Source organism: Colobus angolensis, unplaced genomic scaffold (genome assembly GCF_000951035.1).
Source record: "Colobus angolensis palliatus isolate OR3802 unplaced genomic scaffold, Cang.pa_1.0 Scaffold158, whole genome shotgun sequence".
Lineage (NCBI taxonomy): Eukaryota > Metazoa > Chordata > Mammalia > Primates > Cercopithecidae > Colobus > Colobus angolensis.
The window spans coordinates 5,441,525-5,459,495 of record NW_012114688.1 but is presented as its reverse complement, the minus strand read 5'-3'; the positions used below and the strand labels follow the sequence as shown (position 1 = coordinate 5,459,495).

General features: G+C 36.4%; 1 protein-coding gene across 4 annotated transcripts in view; it reads left to right on the top strand.

Annotated features, from left to right (window-relative positions):
• Positions 1-17,971, top strand: part of PTGER3 (prostaglandin E receptor 3 (subtype EP3)) — a 208,185-nt gene that overhangs the window by 180,194 nt on the left and 10,020 nt on the right. For 2 of the 4 annotated variants that reach the window (XM_011936909.1, XM_011936911.1), the window contains one exon: positions 4,783-4,811. The exons of 1 other annotated variant lie outside the window; for it this stretch is intronic. In XM_011936909.1, coding sequence (XP_011792299.1) covers positions 4,783-4,811 — 29 coding nt within the window. Of the gene's footprint in view, positions 1-4,782; positions 4,812-14,334; positions 14,845-17,971 lie in introns of those variants that run through there. One more of the 4 variants, XM_011936914.1, reaches the window with a different exon arrangement.

Here is a 17,971-nt window from a genome sequence, read left to right as displayed (position 1 = left end):
AATTTGCAGAAGAGGAAACAGCCCGAGCTAAGAGCACTAGTGTGGGGGCGTCTGTGGTCTATTCAGGAAACAGCAGAGAGTTTTGTATTGACAGGGTGGTGGTGAACCAGGACGGGTGGCAGATATACAACTGTAAAGGCAGGTTGAGGCAATTGTGAAAAACCTTGTATAACATGCTTTGAGCAGAACTGTTTCTTAGACACACCTCTGATGTGGTAAGGAGAACAGGCTGTAAGTTAGCATGGAGACAGAGAGAGTAGTTTAAAATCCAGTAAGGCAATCAGAGCAGACAAGCTGATCCAGAAGTAAGAGCATACACCCCCTATCCTGCTGCCTGGGAAAAATGCAGAAGTCCGGGTTGGAGTTACAGTTCAATCGCAAACAGCCTATGATTCAGACTGCAGGAACACCTCAAGCAATCTCAGCCTGACAGAGCTGCCAGTGCCCTCTGACGGTGGCTGTTTGATGGCCAGAAATCAAGGCACCATCTAATTCCTCTTCCCTATCCCAAGGTCTTACCAAATGCTTGTCTGCTGTGATAACTGCTGGAGCCACAGATCTTCAAGACATTGGTCTTTCAATCGAAAAGCTCATAGTCTCATCATCCTGATGTAAGACACAGAGATGAGCCCATCATTATAACATGTTTAGTCTGTGCAATAAGAAAAATATGCATAAGACAGTTTGTATAGAAGGATGATTAACTCAGGACTCGGGCTTTGTTGGTGGTTTGATCTCTAGGTTGGTGGTGAAAATATACTCATAGAAGATGTAATTGGCCTCTGAAATAAGATTAGGACTTCAGAAAGTAATTAATAGGAAGGCTTTCATTAAGATCAACATAGGTTATTTGGAAAACTGAAAGTAAGTCTGTGTTCTAGAAGCGTCAACAGTTGGCACAGATTTTACAGTGACTCTTCTGTGGAAGTCTTAATGATACTCAATGTTTCCTACAGTGCTTCACTCAGCAAATATGTATTAGGCATCTTCTATAGGCCAAGCCTTCTGGTCAGCAACGTGGTATGGGACCCCCAAGGTGCTTACAGCCAAGCGTTAAGACAGGTGTTCAGACAGAAGGATATGAAGGGGTACTTTCTTTAAAGTTCAAGTTGTACACAAGTAGCAGTTGGCAGCAAAGGGAAACAGGATTTACATGGAAGGGGGCAGTCAAGGAACGCTTCCCAGAGAAGGAAGTGCTTGAGTTGAACTTTGAAGAACAAATGAGTAGGAATTTCCCAGATGACAGTCCAGGAAAGGTGTGGCATCTTTGTTTCTGTGATGTGGCTCCAGATGAGTGTCTTCCTGCCTCTATGGTCATGTCATCTCTGCTCTTCTCTTCCGGCTCCTCTTCTTCCCACCCCTGCTGTGACTGATCCCTCAAGGTTCTGTGCTCAGTCCCTCCATTAGTTCTCGGATTTGTCCTCTCCCTCCATGTCTTCATTCACATCCATGACTTCCACTAACACTTGTGAGCTTCAAACTTCTTAGTAAGTAAAGACCCCACATTGTCAAGTATGGGACATTTTACCCAGGAAGTCAGCCCATCACTAATGAAACATGTTCCAAAAATAACTTACTGTTTGTCATCTCTGTTGTCCCACCCATCTTTTTGTGGCCTGCTTTTATAAGTCAAGAACCTTGGAGAGATCCTTAGCTTGCTTCCTTTCTGTTCCCAACATCTAGTGCCTCTCCAAGTTCTGCAGTGCTCTTAAATTCTTCTTTCTGTGTCCGCTACTAATGCCTTAAATGGGTCCCTCATAATCTCCTGCCTGGCTGATTGCAGTCACCTCCTAATCTGTCTATTTCCAGCTCACGCTCTAAACCTATCCTTCCTCACTACTGCTAAGGTGGTATTTCTAATCAGCAAGTCTGATTTTGGATCATATCCCACTTCACCACACCCCTACTGCTTATGATATGCCTGTATTCGTGATAACCTTTGGAATTAGGTCTCAGTGCCTTAGAGTGGTAGACAAACCTCTTCTGCTGACCTTACCAGTAGCTTTATCTGTTGTCTTCTCCCTCCAGGAATTCTCCAGGAATTCTAAATGGATTGTAGATCTCCCAAAACATCATGTTGTTTCATACTTTCTTGCCTTGAAGTGCTATCACCTAGAATGTTTTCCCTATCACTCTTTCCATGTGACACTGTCGCGTCCCCTTCCTTGACTCTCCCTTCTGGATAGATGGCCACTTTCTTTTCTGGACTGCTTCTGGACCAGGCATTCTGAACTACCTATTATAATGCCACTTTGCAAAAATCAAAGAAGCAATATGGCATAGTAGTTAGGAAAAAGCAACCAAATCCCAGTTCTGACACTTACCGGTGTGAACTTAGGCAAGTTATTTAATCTCTCCTTGGCTTAATTTCTGTAAAACTCACCTATAAAATGGGAATGATAATAGTATCTGCCTCATAAAGTTATTGTCCAGTTAATGTATATAAAGCGCTTTAAACAAAAAAGTACTTGGCTTATAAGTAAGAGTTACATAAGAATTTCCTGATTGCCAACTGTGAGTATCTCGATTTGAGGAAATTATATCTTATTCATCTCCATGTTCCCAGGGCCCAGCACCAGTGCCTTACACAGAGTGTATGTGGAACAAATGTTTGTTTACAAAGCAATGACTGAATCTCTGGCTTTTCCTTTCCCTTGGTGTAAGACCCCGTAAATCCCTGAGTCATGCTGATTTTCCTTTCCAATATCCTCCACGTTGATTTCTTTTTTCCTATGGTAACTGTCACAGCTCCTTCATTTATTCAGCAAAAAGTTATTAGTCAACAGTGTGCAAGGCACCCTAATTGCTAGAGATAACTGCTGTAAACAAGAGAGATTCCTTCTGCTTATGGACATTGCATTCTAACAGAGGACACAGACGTGAAATAACAGCACATTAATTACCTGATCAAAAGAGTGACATATATAATAGGAGTCTTGGGGAGGTCAAAAAATTTCTCTTAGATAAAAACTTTGACTAATATATTTTTTAAAAACTAGGAGTAAATAGTTAGAATAAGGTGGTAAAAGCTGTGGTGGAGAGTGACCGAGGCAAAGAGAATGGCATATGTAAAGCTCTGAGGTAGGAAGAAATTTGACATGTAGATTTTTAGTTCCCCATGTCTGGATTATTGCTACAACTGCTACCTGATTTCTGTAAAGAATGATCCTCCCCACTGCTGTCATATTAAACTTTCCCTCACGTAGATTCCCTGCTCAAGAACCTTCCATGATTCTCCTTTGCCTACTGAATGACATACTAATTCCTGAGTTGTTTTTCATGTCCCAATATGGGATTCAGTGATTATCCAATTTTATCTTCTACAAATCATCTACATCTATACTCACCGTAGCCTCATGAACTACTTGATATTCTCCACACGTTCTTTATGTTTTCCTACCTTTCCACATTCGTTCAGATTGTTATTGCTACCAAAATGCCTTTCTTCTCTGTTCCCATCCATGCTTGTCTCACAAAAAAAAATCCATTTGCTATATATGTGATGTGCTTTGATATTTTCTATTCTAGTCTATTACATTCTAGTTCAGTTTTTAAGACAAGTAAGCAAGATGTAACCCACAGAAGTGATTTCATAACTCACGAATGGATCTTGACCCAGGATTGAAAACATTGTCCTAAATAGCTTTAAAGATTTTTTTGATGATCTATGATTCTTGAAGAGGGTTGGCTTTAGTAGAGTCAAAATGTTCTTCTAGCAGTAGAATCCTCTAACCAGCTACATCTGGATTATTAGGCATCTGTATTCTCTGATGACAGGACAGTCTTCAGAGAATTCAGCCTGAAAGCATGATCAATGGGGAAGCTAATCATACAGATCCAAAGCACTCTGAGGATGCTTAGTAATACATCTTAATTTGTAGGTGATATCACACTTTGCTATTTCAGTCCTGCCAATGATCTGAAGTTGCTAATTGTATTGAACTGTTCCGGATCACATATTGGGCAAAGATGAACATGGGAGAGTATTTGTCCCAGCTGAAACTGAGAAAAAAAAAAAAAATCCTCTTTTAGCAAATAAATCCACAGCAACTAGATGCAGCTGTAGCTCATGTTATGACCCATCATCTCTTTCTCTAAGACAGAGAACCTGGGCATCAGCACCCCCTTCTTTAAATAAACTACCACCAAACCTCTTGACTTTACATCCTACAAGTGTCTCCCATCTGTTGTCCTCTCTCCAACTTCCCTGCCTCTCCTGGAGTTCAAGCCTCCCGTTTATTTTGCGATCTTTCTTGGTGTTTCACACAGTGAAAGATCTATTCTGCTATCCTCCTGCTAAGAACCATTCAGTTATCCACTGTTTGTTCCCTTAGGAGAGGGTCCAGTGGATAATACATAAAATTGCTTGCAAAGCCCTTCCTGATCCATCCTCAGGAAGCTCTCCTGTCTCATTCTTATTCCCTTCTTTCCTCTTTTCCTCCTCCTTGTCTTCTCTCCCTCCATTCATCTTCTACCTTCTGATCATTAAAATCAAAAAGGTTTGTGCCTCAAACACTTCATGTTTGTTTTCTTTGGTTTGGTTTTCTGGTCTAGAACATTCCCTTCTTTATTAGACAACTCTTATCCTTCCTTCAAAACACATCTTGGATATTTCATTCCTTGAGTCTTCTAAGTCAAAGCTATGAGATTCTCTCCTGTCCTCCCTTAATTCCCTATATATTTCACCATTACACTATATCGAAATTATCCATTCACTTCACTTCAACAGTATGAAAGCAGGACTTTTTCAGCACAATATCTCTACTGCCTATCACTTAATAGGAGGACCCTGCACTGTCCAGCTAAGCTGATGACTTGGAGATAAATCTTCCTAACCCTGGGAATGAAGTATCTGTGAACTATTTTGACAGCAGATGTAAGTCATAATCTCTAAAGAACTTACCAGTTACTATTAATTTCTTTTTACTTAGTATGTTTAAATCTCCATTTGTTTTATGTATCTCATTTCATAAGTTCAAGAGTGGGTGAAAAAAAGAGGTGCTAATTTTGGTTCCCTAAAATTCCAATATTTCAGGGTAATCTCTCTTAGACACTAAATTTTACTTCTTACCAGGCCCACCCTGGCCAATATATAGATCGTCAGATGAATGGGGCTTTCACAACAGTTTTATTCATTTATTCTCAATCATACACTTTTCATTGATTAAACAACTACTAAGTGCTAGATACTGGAAATTCTAGATGATTAATATGTCATCCCTCCCCTCAAGACCTAGTTCCTGAGCTCCAAGGAGGGAAGGGAACAAACAGGTAAGCTATTATGAAATAGTAGTTCTTATGTAAACTTTAACAGCCAGAGTTCCACAGAAGCATAAAAATGTTAAGAAATGAGAGTTTGCTTTCTGGAAGAAAAAAAACAAGTAAGTTTTACGAATAATAAATATTCTGAGAGAGAAACACACAGCAAGCTGCAGATACCATACAGAGAAGTTTGTTTTTGTTTTTTTGCTAATGGAACCGTGAAGATTCTCATTGCGTCAGATCACATTTAGTCAGTGCTATTTCAGTTAATTCTAATTGATTCTTTTCTCTTTAAGTTTTATTTATGTTTGATTGACACACAATGATTGTGCAAATTTATGGAGTAAAATGTAAATGTGTCCCTTTATAACTGAAAAGCCAGTAGCCTAGCAAAGTCTACGCATTTCTTCAAAGGCATAAAAGCAAACATAGCCAAGGTGATGCAGCATTTAATCACGGGTGGTCAACACTTACAGGTTGTGCTGATTATTAAACTTTGAATGTTGATGTGGAGGCTGCTAATGCTAACACCAGAAAATTAGAAATGCATTCTGAAGGATTTTTGACTTAAGCAAAATTAGAAATGAGCAAAACCTTTCTGGACAGAATGATTCTACAATTTTAACAAGCCAAAAATTCTTCAAAACGCATCTCTAAAGCTTTTGCATAAGTATTTAGGACCTCTTTGAATTTCTTGCTATTCCTGACATGTTTGCTTTATAATACGTTACCCCTTTGCAGTTCTTTCTAGATGGAATAACTCCCTGCCCTTCAGTTACCCTGTAAACTTAATTGTCACTTCTGTGAAGCATTATAACAAGATCAGTGGGAATCCCTTAGGCTGAATTAATAACTCCCCACTCCTAGTGGCCATACCACTATGTGACTTTCCTTTCAAATTGTTCTTACTCCATTATAGTATTCTTTGTAGAAGTGTCTCTGTTCCCTAACAGACTGTGTAAGTTACTCAATAATTCCTTAGCTACAGGACCCAACAGTGCCTTATATAAATTTCCATATAGGCAGGTTTAATGGATGAATCATTCTACATTTTTCTTTGCCTCTTCTGTGTCACCATAGTACTAAGTATCTGTTCTCTTTCATGGTCTTTTCTTCTCCAGTTTGAAAAAGTTTATGATATACAATAAGGTCTCACATAACATCATTGGTCGATTCTTGAAAACTGCAACTTTAAGTGAAACAATGACTATTGAAGTCAGTTTTACCATAGGGTAATTAATATAAAAAAGAGACAAATATTTATGGCGTATTTCTGCTCACAAAAATGTCACCAAACTTCTAAATAAAAAACAAAACCCTTCTAACCTTAAACCTTGAGATAAATGTAAGCTGTACATTCATTTAAGAAAGATTAATACAAGCAAGAAAGATAATTATTTACCCTATTATTTCAGTTCATGGTCCCAGGTGGCCAAAGTCCTTCCCAGCATCTCAGGTAGCCAAGCAGAAACCCACTCTGGACATAACAATGTGCAAACTCCACACAGACAGTGGCCCCAACAGGGAATCACATTTTTTTCTTATCAATGTTATTAAGAAGTGAAGTTGAATAAAATGACATTGAATAAAATATTATTTGAGTGCCTGTTGTACATTATTAAAAAGTTCTAATCTCACAATCAGAATATATATTATTTTCAATTAGTTACAAAATTATCTTAGAAAAAAGTAGGAGTTCTAGTTGTAAGAGCCATTTTTGTTAGTTTGGGACAATCACTTTACTTGTCTTGACTTCAGTTTCCTCATCCAAATAATGAGGACATTACCAAATGATCTGCAAATCCAGCGCCCACTCCCCCCCGCCCACTCTAATACTACGGTCCCATACTCTTTCTGAATTCATGAAAAACAGATAGTCTAGGTCACATAATTGTACACTTGATTAACAGTTTTATTATCTTGTATTATCTTGACTCATTTCTTCTTTCTTTGTTCTTCCTCAAAAACACATAACCAAATTGTAAGTTATTTGATGTCTGAAGAACTCGGAAAGTCAAACCAATACAGATTCAAGTCCTGACCCTGCCATACGAAACGTCTTTCTTGGCAACTTCCTCAACATGGCTAAGGTTCAGTTTCTCATGAGTAAAATGTGAATAATAATAATAGTGCTTTTTAAATACAGTCATAGCTAGCCTCCTTCTGCATTCGTTACAAGTTCCTGCAACTGGCATTTGTGTAAGAATGCAAGGTCTTAATAACACAAATACGTTCACTGGTAAATTAATCACTAGCCTGTATTTTCATCCATTATGTCAAAGCATTTTTATCTGTTTATTGCTGATTACCAGATACTGTAAATACCTAATAATACAGTAAAATTACAGTGCCAAGTACATATAGTGCCAACTAAAATTGTAAATCTTGCAATATATGCAAATCTTCATGAAGTTGATAAAAAGAGCCAAATAATTGTAAGGCACACAGGTGAAGCCATTGACAAATTGAAAAACAGAAAACTAATGAGAATATGACAGACTAGGCACCATAAAGACACAGAATGGAAAATGGTGATTAAATAGATACATGACTCCAACATTTTTCACAAAACTAAAATTGTGGCAAATCTTTAAAAAGGATATTGTTTTGTATTGTTATGCAAATGCTCAAAATTAATTATTTAATTCATTCTTTGCTCTTTCTAAGGAATAATTCATGGAAGTAGTGAGCAAAAGGATGAAATTCAGGATGAGAATAGGAGCATCTCACAGTGGGCACTGCAGAGAAAGCAGGGGACAGTGAGAAGCAGCAAAGGCAGCCCTCTCCTCATTCTCAGTTCTGACACAGGCCAACTGTGGTGCTTACCCTTAGCAGCAAAATGAGAAAGCAGTGGGGAAAAACTCAAGGCGGATCATTGAACTCTATGTGTCTGACACCTAACACCTTATTGAAGTTTCAACCTAAGCAAATCTATTCAAATACATTTTTAAAAAAACTAATAATTTTTCAACTTTCATAAAACCTTAGTGAACATTATTTATATATCATTTTGCAATAAATAAAAGTAATTTTATTGGTTTTTGTTTAACGAATAACTCTGTGAGGTAGTTAGAACAGATATTACCTCTATTTTACTGCTGAAAAACCAAATGTTGGTAGGAGCTTACTCAGGTACTCAGAGAAAGAACACAGGTCCTGGATAGGGCATATTGATAAAAATGTTTTATGTCATTTCCGTCTGACCAGTAATGTAGTTCAAATTCTCATTATAATCTTTTTAGGGTATATTTTGTTGGTCCCAATTTTCTGAAAGATAAGAAATCTGAGGTTTGAAGACATTCAATAAACTGGCCCAGACTCAGTGGCAAATATCAGTTTCCTAATTCCACAGTTCCTGTTTTCTCCAGGACACTCTCCCCTTTCAGTATGTCAGGTTGTTTGCTAAAACTCAGGATCAAATGTCTTTATTAATAACAGGAAAACTATACCCACAGAACTGAGGTTTTCAGGCAATAATAGAATTTTAGAAAGTTTGTCTTAGAAAAAGTGACTGCAGTTCATACCTCAATTATAATTACTGGTACATTTAGGAACTAAAGTTTAAAAGTGATGCATTTGTTTCAACGTTGTTTCCTTTTTCTGTGTGCTTTCTATAGATGATGCTAAAGAGCAATGAAATAACCAAAAGCTATGTCATGCCAGAAACAAACAGAAAGAATCTGTGTTTTGTATCAATTCCTGAGCTCAGTAGATCATTGCCTCTATCATCCCATTTTACCAATTGAGATGTGAACTATAAAGAGATTAAGTGAACTTTCTAGGATCACAGAGTTCAAAATCGGCTGAGCAAATATACCAATGGTTCTTGAGACATTCACTGTCTTTTATGTATTTTATGGCTATCTTTTCTCTAAGAATATTGTGTAAAAATATAAAATTTTGTTTAATAAAGCTATAAAGCAGAATACATAAGCAGAAATTATCCCCAGCAAACTGGCCTCAATTTATGTGCTGTGAATGATGAGTGTTTCTACTACTATTGCAACTGTAGTCATGAATTATTTGTGAACAAGGGCCAAGAATATATAGTTTAGGTGATATTAAAATTGCACTTAAGAAAATATTTTCCTTTGGGAGGCTGAGGTGGATCACAAGGTCAGGAGATCAAGACCATCCTGGCTAACATGGTGAAACCCCGTCTCTACTAAAAATACAAAAAATTGGCCAGGCGCGGTGGCGGGCGCCTGTAGTCCCAGCTACTCGGGAGGCTGAGGCAGGAGAATGGCGTGAACCCGGGAGGTGGAGCTTGCCGTGAGTGGAGATCACACCACTACACTTGAGCCTGGGTGACAGAGTGAGACTCTGTCTCAAAAAATAAGTAAATAAATAAATAAATAAAAATAAGTTAAATCCAAACACAAGAAATCCATGCTAATCCATATCAAAATAAAAAGAAAACTAAGAACAAAATATCTTGAAAGCACCAAGAAATAAATGACACCTTGACTATCAGAGGAAAAAACAATTTGAGTGACAGTGGATTGCGCATCAGAATTCACAATGATCAGAAGGAAATGGTACAACAAATTTCAAGTCCTGAAAGAAAAGAACTGTCAAACCCAAATTTTGTATCTGGCAACATTTTCCTTCAGAAATGAAAAGGAAATAAATGCATTTTCAGATTAATGAAAATTAAGAGAATTTTTCACAAGCCACATACATTAAAACAATGGCTAAAGAAACCCCCTTGAAAGCGAATGGAAATGATTAAAGAAGGAATCTTAAAACATCAAGAATAACAAATATAAGTAATACAAAAGACGTTCCTTCTCCTCTTGTGTGTTCTAAATTTAGTTTAGTAGTCAAAGCTAAAAGTACAATATTTTCCGATATGAATCTAAATGTATGTAGAGAAAATATTTAAGACAACAATTTTATAAATGGGTTGGGAAGATGGGTACAGAGACTTAAAAGAAGGCAAGTTTTCTACATTTGACATAAATTGTAAAATTTTAACACCAACAAATTATTAACACCAACAAATATTAACACCAACAAATCTTTGTGGTGGTGGAAGAATTCCATATCTTGCTTCTAGCGGTTGTTACAGGAATGCATACATATAAAAAAAATGGCATAGAACTATACACCACATTGCACCAATGTCAATTTCCCGGTTTTGACATCGTACTATAGTTAATATAAGATGTAACCCCTGGGAGAAAGCGAGTGAAGGGTGCCCAAGAACTATCCATTTTGCAAATTATGAATTCACAACCATTTCAAAATAAAAAGTAAAAAAAAGTAAGCTTTTAAAAAATTCTTATTAAGTCACATTCTGAAACACCTTCTAACCTTAAAAAGTTGAAAAACAAAAACCATGATAAAGAGTTGGTATAAAATTACAGAGCAAATGTCTTCAGTAATTGATTGTTTTGCTTCAGTTAAGTTTTGGATCATCATTTGTGACCTATTTGAATTGGGGAAATGCAATTCTGTTTTGATGTTGATGTTACTATCAATGTCTATTTTTTTCTTTTTTGTTAAATGGAGTTTCGCTTTTGTTGCCTAGGTTGGAGTGCAATGGCACAATATCGACTCACTGCAACTTCCACCTCAGTGGCTCAAGTGATTCTCTTGCCTCAGCTGACCAAGTAGCTGGGATTACAGGCGCCTGCCACCACACCCAGCTAACTTTTTTGTACCTTTTTTATGTCTTCAATAATCGCATATAAAAGCTAATGAGTTATCTTGGCTAGGTCATAAAGATAACTGACAACTTTGTTAACAGCCCCTAAATAAAAATATTATTTATAATCTTCAGCTATCAGGGTATAGTGATAAACACCTTGGAAGTCCACAAGCATTTTTTCTCTTTCAGAGAAGTGAAAAAACTAGCATAAGAGTCTCTGGATCTCTTAGTGGCACAACTAGATAGTGGCATCAAGCTGTGAAACATCCAGGCCGTATTACTAAACTTTTTGATCTACCGTGAAAATCCTTCTTGTCCTTTTAATCGGTAGTAAACATTTTTTTGGAAACTCTGAAAGCCCATATCGCTTCTCTCAGAACTGACCACACATCCTCAATGCAACTCTATTTGGATTATACAATCTCCACTGGTCTCATTGGACTAATTAATATGATTGTCTCTCCAGATTATTGAGAATTATGACCCATAGATTCAAACTGGGTAAACCTAAGGTTCTATGTTGCCAATTGGCTACTGCTATTACTTTCGGATTTTATCAATGATGAGATATTCCAAACATAGAGAAAACACCGGTTTGCTCCCTTCCTTGAATGAACAGATATTAATACTCTGTCATAATTAAAATTTCTTTTTCTGTAAAAATTATAAAAACTTTGATACAGACACAAAATTAAAGTAGTACTAGATACACCAATCACCAAGATAAAACAATTATCAAGATTTTGTCACATTCACAGAACCTATTTATTCATTTATTTATTTTAAAAATTATGGTAGAAAACACATTTTAACATGTTTAACATAAAAATTATCTTGACCATTTCTGAGTGTACAGTTCAATAGTTTAACAACAGTCAAATTGTTGTGCAGTAGATCTCTAAAAGCTTTTCATGTTGCAAAACTGAAACTCTATACCCATTGAGAAACAACTCTCTATTTCCCCTTCCTCACAGTCCCTGACATCCACAATTCTGCTTTCTATTAGTTGGACCAATTTAGATGCCTTATACAGGTGGAATCATACAGTGTTGGTCTTTTTGTGATTGGCTTATTTTACTTAGTATAATGTCTTCAGGGTTCATCAATATTATAGCACATGACAGAATTTCCTTCTCTTTTTAGGCTAACATTCCACTGTATCTATATACTCCATTCTCTGTATCCATTTATATGTCAGTGGACATTTGGGTTGCTTTCACCTCTTGGCTATTGTGAATAATGCTGTAATGAACATGGATATGAAAAATATATCATCAAGAGTCTGTCTTCAATTCTACTGGATATGTACCCAGAAGTGGGATTTCTGGAACATATGGTAACTGCATCTTTTAGTTGCCTGAGGAAACTCTATACTGTTTTTCACAGTGGCTGCACTGTCAATTCCCATTGACAGTGCACAAGAATTGCAATTTCTCCTCATTCCAATACCACTTGCTATTTTCTGTTTTTGTAACAGTGGCCATGTGTATTAGTCCATTGTCACACTGCTATAAAGAACTACGTGAGACTGGGTAATTGAAGAAAAGAGGTTTGATTCACAGTTCCATAGGCTGTACAGAAGCATGTTTGGGAGGCCTCAGGAAATTTACAATTATGTCAGAATGCAAAGGGGAGGCAAGCACATTTTACCATGGTGCAGCAGGATAGAGACAGAGAGAAGGGGGAAGTGTGCCACACAACTTTAAACCATCAGATCTCATGAGATCACACTATCACGAGAACAGCAAGGGGGAAATCTGCCCCCATGAGCCAATCACCTCCCACAAAGTCCTTCCTCTGACATGTGGGGATTACAATGTGGCATGAGATTTGGGTGGGGACACAGAGCCAAACCATATCGCCACCTTAATGGGTGATATCTCAATATAGTTCTGATTTGCACTTCTCTAATGGTTAGTGACATTGAATATCTTGTCACTTGTTAGCCATTTATAAATCTTTGGAGAAATACCTGTTTGAGGCTTTTACCTATTATTTTTAACTAGGTTGTTTGCTTGTCGTTAAATTATAGGCATTCTTTATGTACTCTGAATATAATTCCTTATCAGATATATGATTTAGAAATATTTTCTCCCATCTAGTAGGTTACTTTTTCACTTTACTGATTGTTTCCTTTCAGGTGCAAAAGGCTTTAAGTTTGATGTACTCTCATTTGTCTATTTTTGCTTTTGTTGCCTGTGGTTTGGGTGTCATATCCAAGAAAACATTGCCAAATCCACTGTTATAAAATTTTTCTCCTGTGTTCTTATTGTAGTTTTATATTTTAAGGTCTTATGCTTAGGTCTTTAATTCATTTTGAGTTTATTTTTGTATATTGTGTAAAGTAAGGATCTGAATTCATTCATTTACATGTGGATATCCAGTTTTCTTAACACCATTTGTTAACAGTACTAGCCTTTAAGACCATTGTATGGTTTTGGCACTCTTGTCAAAGATTGATTGATTGATTGATTGTGTGCACAAGGGTTTATCTGGGACCTCTATTCTATTCTATTGATCCATATGACTGTCCTTATGTCACTACCACACTGTTTAGATTACTGTAACTTGGGATTACTTAACCTATTTTTTAAAACATGCTTTTTCTTATTTGAAGTATTTTTCAGCAAATAACAGATGGTATTATTTTACCCCATCATAATTCAGTATAACTCTAAAAATTATGATCCACTACAAAACCACAATATTATCACTCATGTTTCTTTGGCATAATCTTACAACTGGTCTTAACCAAATGTATGGATTTTCTCAAAACTGTGTTTTTGGTTTATTTGAATTAAAATCTAAGCAAGGTCCACATTTTAATATGTTTGTTTTTTAGGTCACTCTTAGAGTAGTTCTTCCTCTGCCCCCTTTTCCTCCAGCCATTGACTTATAGAAATTAGTTTAGTTGTTCTATAGAATGCCTCCCATTCTGGATTTCTCTAATTCTTTATTATGTCATTTAACACTAAATGGAAATTAGCTAATGGCTTAATTGTGTGGACATTTAATTATAAATTTAAATTAACCTAGAACCATCATCTTTTCATGTCTGCAAGCAGTTGTTTAATCTTATCTGCAAATTGAAGATTCTGAGGACTTTACCCAGTTTCACTGGGCATTCTCACACGTCTTCCCATGTTTCCACCCAAGGAATATAGGATCTTCTTCTTTTAGTAGATGTTTGTAGAAAATTTTTTTATACCCCAAGTTTGTGACATACATAGGTTGTCCTTATTCATTTTTCAGTATTCCTGCCACACAACTTCGTTCTTGTTCCTGTTATACTGCTGTAATGATTTATCACTCCTGTTCATAATCTGAAATTTATGGGAATTTATTGCCTTCGACTTTTATTTAAGGCATTAACAGTGTGTTTATTATTGGCTATCCTAATTGATTTGTTTGTTTTCCAGGAGGAATTGTGGGGAAATTAAAACCTGCCTTTCTGCCAGGATCACATCACTGGATGCTCCATGACTCTCTTTTTGTAAAAGAAAAATCACAGAAACACCCTCCCCTCCCAATCTATTCTCTTTTACTTCTTCCCCCAAGCCCACCCCCAAATATAACTATTATCCAGACGCTGTTATGTACTGTTTCCATACATGTTTTTGTACATTTACTATATCTATATACATCAATTAAATTTATGTCCTATTGTTTTGTGAATTTATATTTGCATATACATTTTCATATTATATGTATAATTTGCATTTTTGTTTTTTTATTCAAAATTATGTTTCTTGAGATTTATCCATATTGAAACATAGAGCTCTAAATTGTTAATTTTAACTGCTATAGAGTAGTCCATAATTTGAATAAAGCATAATTTGTTTGTACAATCTCCCGCCAAGGGAAAATTATTTCCACTCTCATCATGACAAAGAACACTGCAAAAACAAAAATTACATTCATACATGTTTGCCTGCACCAATCTGCCTGATTTTCTCTAAAATAAATATCTAGGAGTGGAAGTGCCAGGTCAAAGGGCGTATGCTCTTCTTATGCCCACATATATGAGAGTTTTCCCCAAGTATATCTATATCAACATCTATGATGTTTTAATTTTCTACATCCTTGTCTGTATTCATTTGTTTTCATGCTGCTATGAAGAAATACCCAAAACTGTGTCGTTTATAAAGGCAAGAGGATTAATTGACTTACAGTTTCACATGGCTGGGGAGGTTTCTTGAAACTTACAATCATAGTGGAAAGGGGAGGAAACACGTCCTTCTTCACATGGTGGCAGGAGAGAGAAATGCCAAGAAAAAGTGGGAAAAGCCCCTTATAGAATCATCAGATCTTGTGAGAATGCTCTCACCATCATGAGATCAGCATGAGTATAACTGCCCCCATGATTAAATTACCTCCCACTGAGTTCCTCCTATGACAAGTAGGAATTATGGGAACTAAAATTAAAGGCGAGATTTGGGTGGGGACACAGAGCCAAACCATATCATTGTCAATGTGAAACAGTACTTTATTGTTACTCTATTATATATTTTATTGAACGAAATGTGAGGTTGAGAGCCTTTACAAGTCCTATTAATAACTTTATCTTCTTTTTCTGCGTATGATCTGTTTATAAAATTGATAATCTCTTGGGTTTTATGTCAATATCTTAATGATTTGTGAAGGTTTAAAAATATATTCTAGATGATTCTTTTTGATATTTACTAAATATAATGCATTCTTATAAAATCATCTATGAATTATTCCTCCCTTCCCGCTCTCCATTCCCTTTCCTCTGCCTTCATCTCTCTCTATCTCTACATCTACCTCTACCTCTAGCTCTATCTCTAGTTATAGCTCTAGTTCTAGCTCTATCCCTATCCTTATCCCTATCCCTATCCCTAACTCTAGCTCTAGCTCTACCTTTATCTCTACATGACCTCTACCTCTACGTCTAGCTGTATGCCTACCTCCACCTCTAGTACTGGTATCAGCTCTAGCTCTACTTCTATCTCTACCTCTACATCATCTCTATCCCTAGCTCTCTAGCTCTACTTGTAGTTCTAACTCTAGCTCTAGCTATACTTACATTCTACCTCATCTCTATATCTAGCTCTAGTTCTAGCTCTACCTCTACATCTAACTGTAGCTCTAGCTCTACCTGTCTCAATCTCTATCTCTATCTCTATCTCTATCTACCTCCATAACCATTTCTCTCCCTACAGTTCAGATTTTGTTCTTGGAAACAGCCTGGGAAACAGGAAGTTTACTATAATTTCCATTTTCCCAAATCTCCATCTCTAACCACACCTCACCCCTACTACTACCACACAGATTTCTTCATGGAACATCCCTTGTTTGTGAAGTATTGACACTTATGCAAACAGGTATTAAAAGTACCAGTGTCTGGCCAGGCGTGGTGGCTCATGCCTGTAATTCCAGCACTTTGGGATATGGATCACAAGGTCAGGAGATCAAGACCATGCTGGCTAACGCAGTGAAACCCCGTCTCTACTAAAAACACAAAAAATTAGCCGGGTGTGGTGGCAAGCGCCTGTAGCCCCAGCTACTCGGGAAGCTGAGGCAGGAGAATCGCTTGAACCCGGGATACGGAGGTTGCAGTGAGCCATGATCACCACTGCACTCCAGCTTGGACGACAGAGCAAGACTCCATCTCAAAAACAAAACAAAACAAAACAAAACACAGTAGAAGTGTCCTGCCTTTATGGACAACCTGTTTGTCAAATATGATCACATTCCATAAATTAGTTTTAAGTTCAGCTGTGGTTTCCCTCCTTTCAGCACGCATATTATCTCTTCCCCTCCTCTGGACCTTTCCTATCCATGTCTTTACTAGGATTATTACATGTCTGGTGAGTGCTGTAAACAAAATGTTATGTGTGCAATTAATGCTAATTTGGATGATAGGAAACAGAAATGTTAATTCTAATTACTTTTCAAACATAGCTCATGCATTAATAAGAGAATCTGATGTCACTTCAAGATGATTTGGTTGAGATGATAATGCTAATTTATTGAAATGACTGGGTGTCATAATCAGTTTGGAAAAAAAGAGAAACATTTCTAAGACATACCAGATCATATTAATACATCACCTACACACACAAAATTGGTGTTAACATACAAATTCCTCTGGACATTTAAGAAGCAGTGCCTCCTTAAATATTGAGATCTAGTGAATGCACCTTTTAAAACTGTAATATATAGGTTAGAGGGTTTTTTGTTTGTTTTGTTTTCCTATCATTCTCTTTGGCTTTTCTCTTAACATAGACTAGAGAAATAAAGGCACATGCAAATGCATAGATTTATTTAGATTTCAATTGAAATTTTTCATTATGCTTATTATTTTTAAACACGGGCATCTGCTTGGCTTCATGGGCAAAGCCCTGAATTTCATTCTCTTCTTACAGAAGTTCTTGAAATGAAAGTAATACTTTAATATTCGATAATAATAGCCCAAGAAGAATAGTAACATATGAGTGTAAGTATTATACATCAAAGAATAAATTTTTTTACAGGAAAATGCATTATATTAAGAATCATAGAAGTTTTCACTCATAATAAAAAATATGGAACAAAAATAGCTTGCAATAAACATACCCAATCCATATTTGCATCCAATATATATTTTTTCTCTAAAGCAGAATTACAACATAAAAACAAAATTTAGATTCCAAATGGTATATCATATTAGAGAGAAAAATAGTAGCAAATGAACAGTTTAAAACTGTCCAAAAATATCAGTAATTTTATTTGAAAAATGACAAGCATTCTTCAAAGTTCTGGGCCACCCAATTACTCCAATAAAACAAATTGTCTTGGAGAAAGACTCATAAACTCTGAGCCATTCATTAGTTTATTTTTGTATCATCAGGGAGTTAGCCCGGGAAACTGGCAAAATCCTATCTTGCTTGAAAAGTAAATCCTTGGATTAGGGTTCTGTGCAACAAAAAATGCAAAAGGCTAATAATTTTACTTAAAAATGTTATGGTTATTAATTTTCATTCTGTTAGCCTACATCACCATTAAAAGAAATAAACCATTTTGGTGGTTTGTGCCTGATTTTTCCCAAATTTC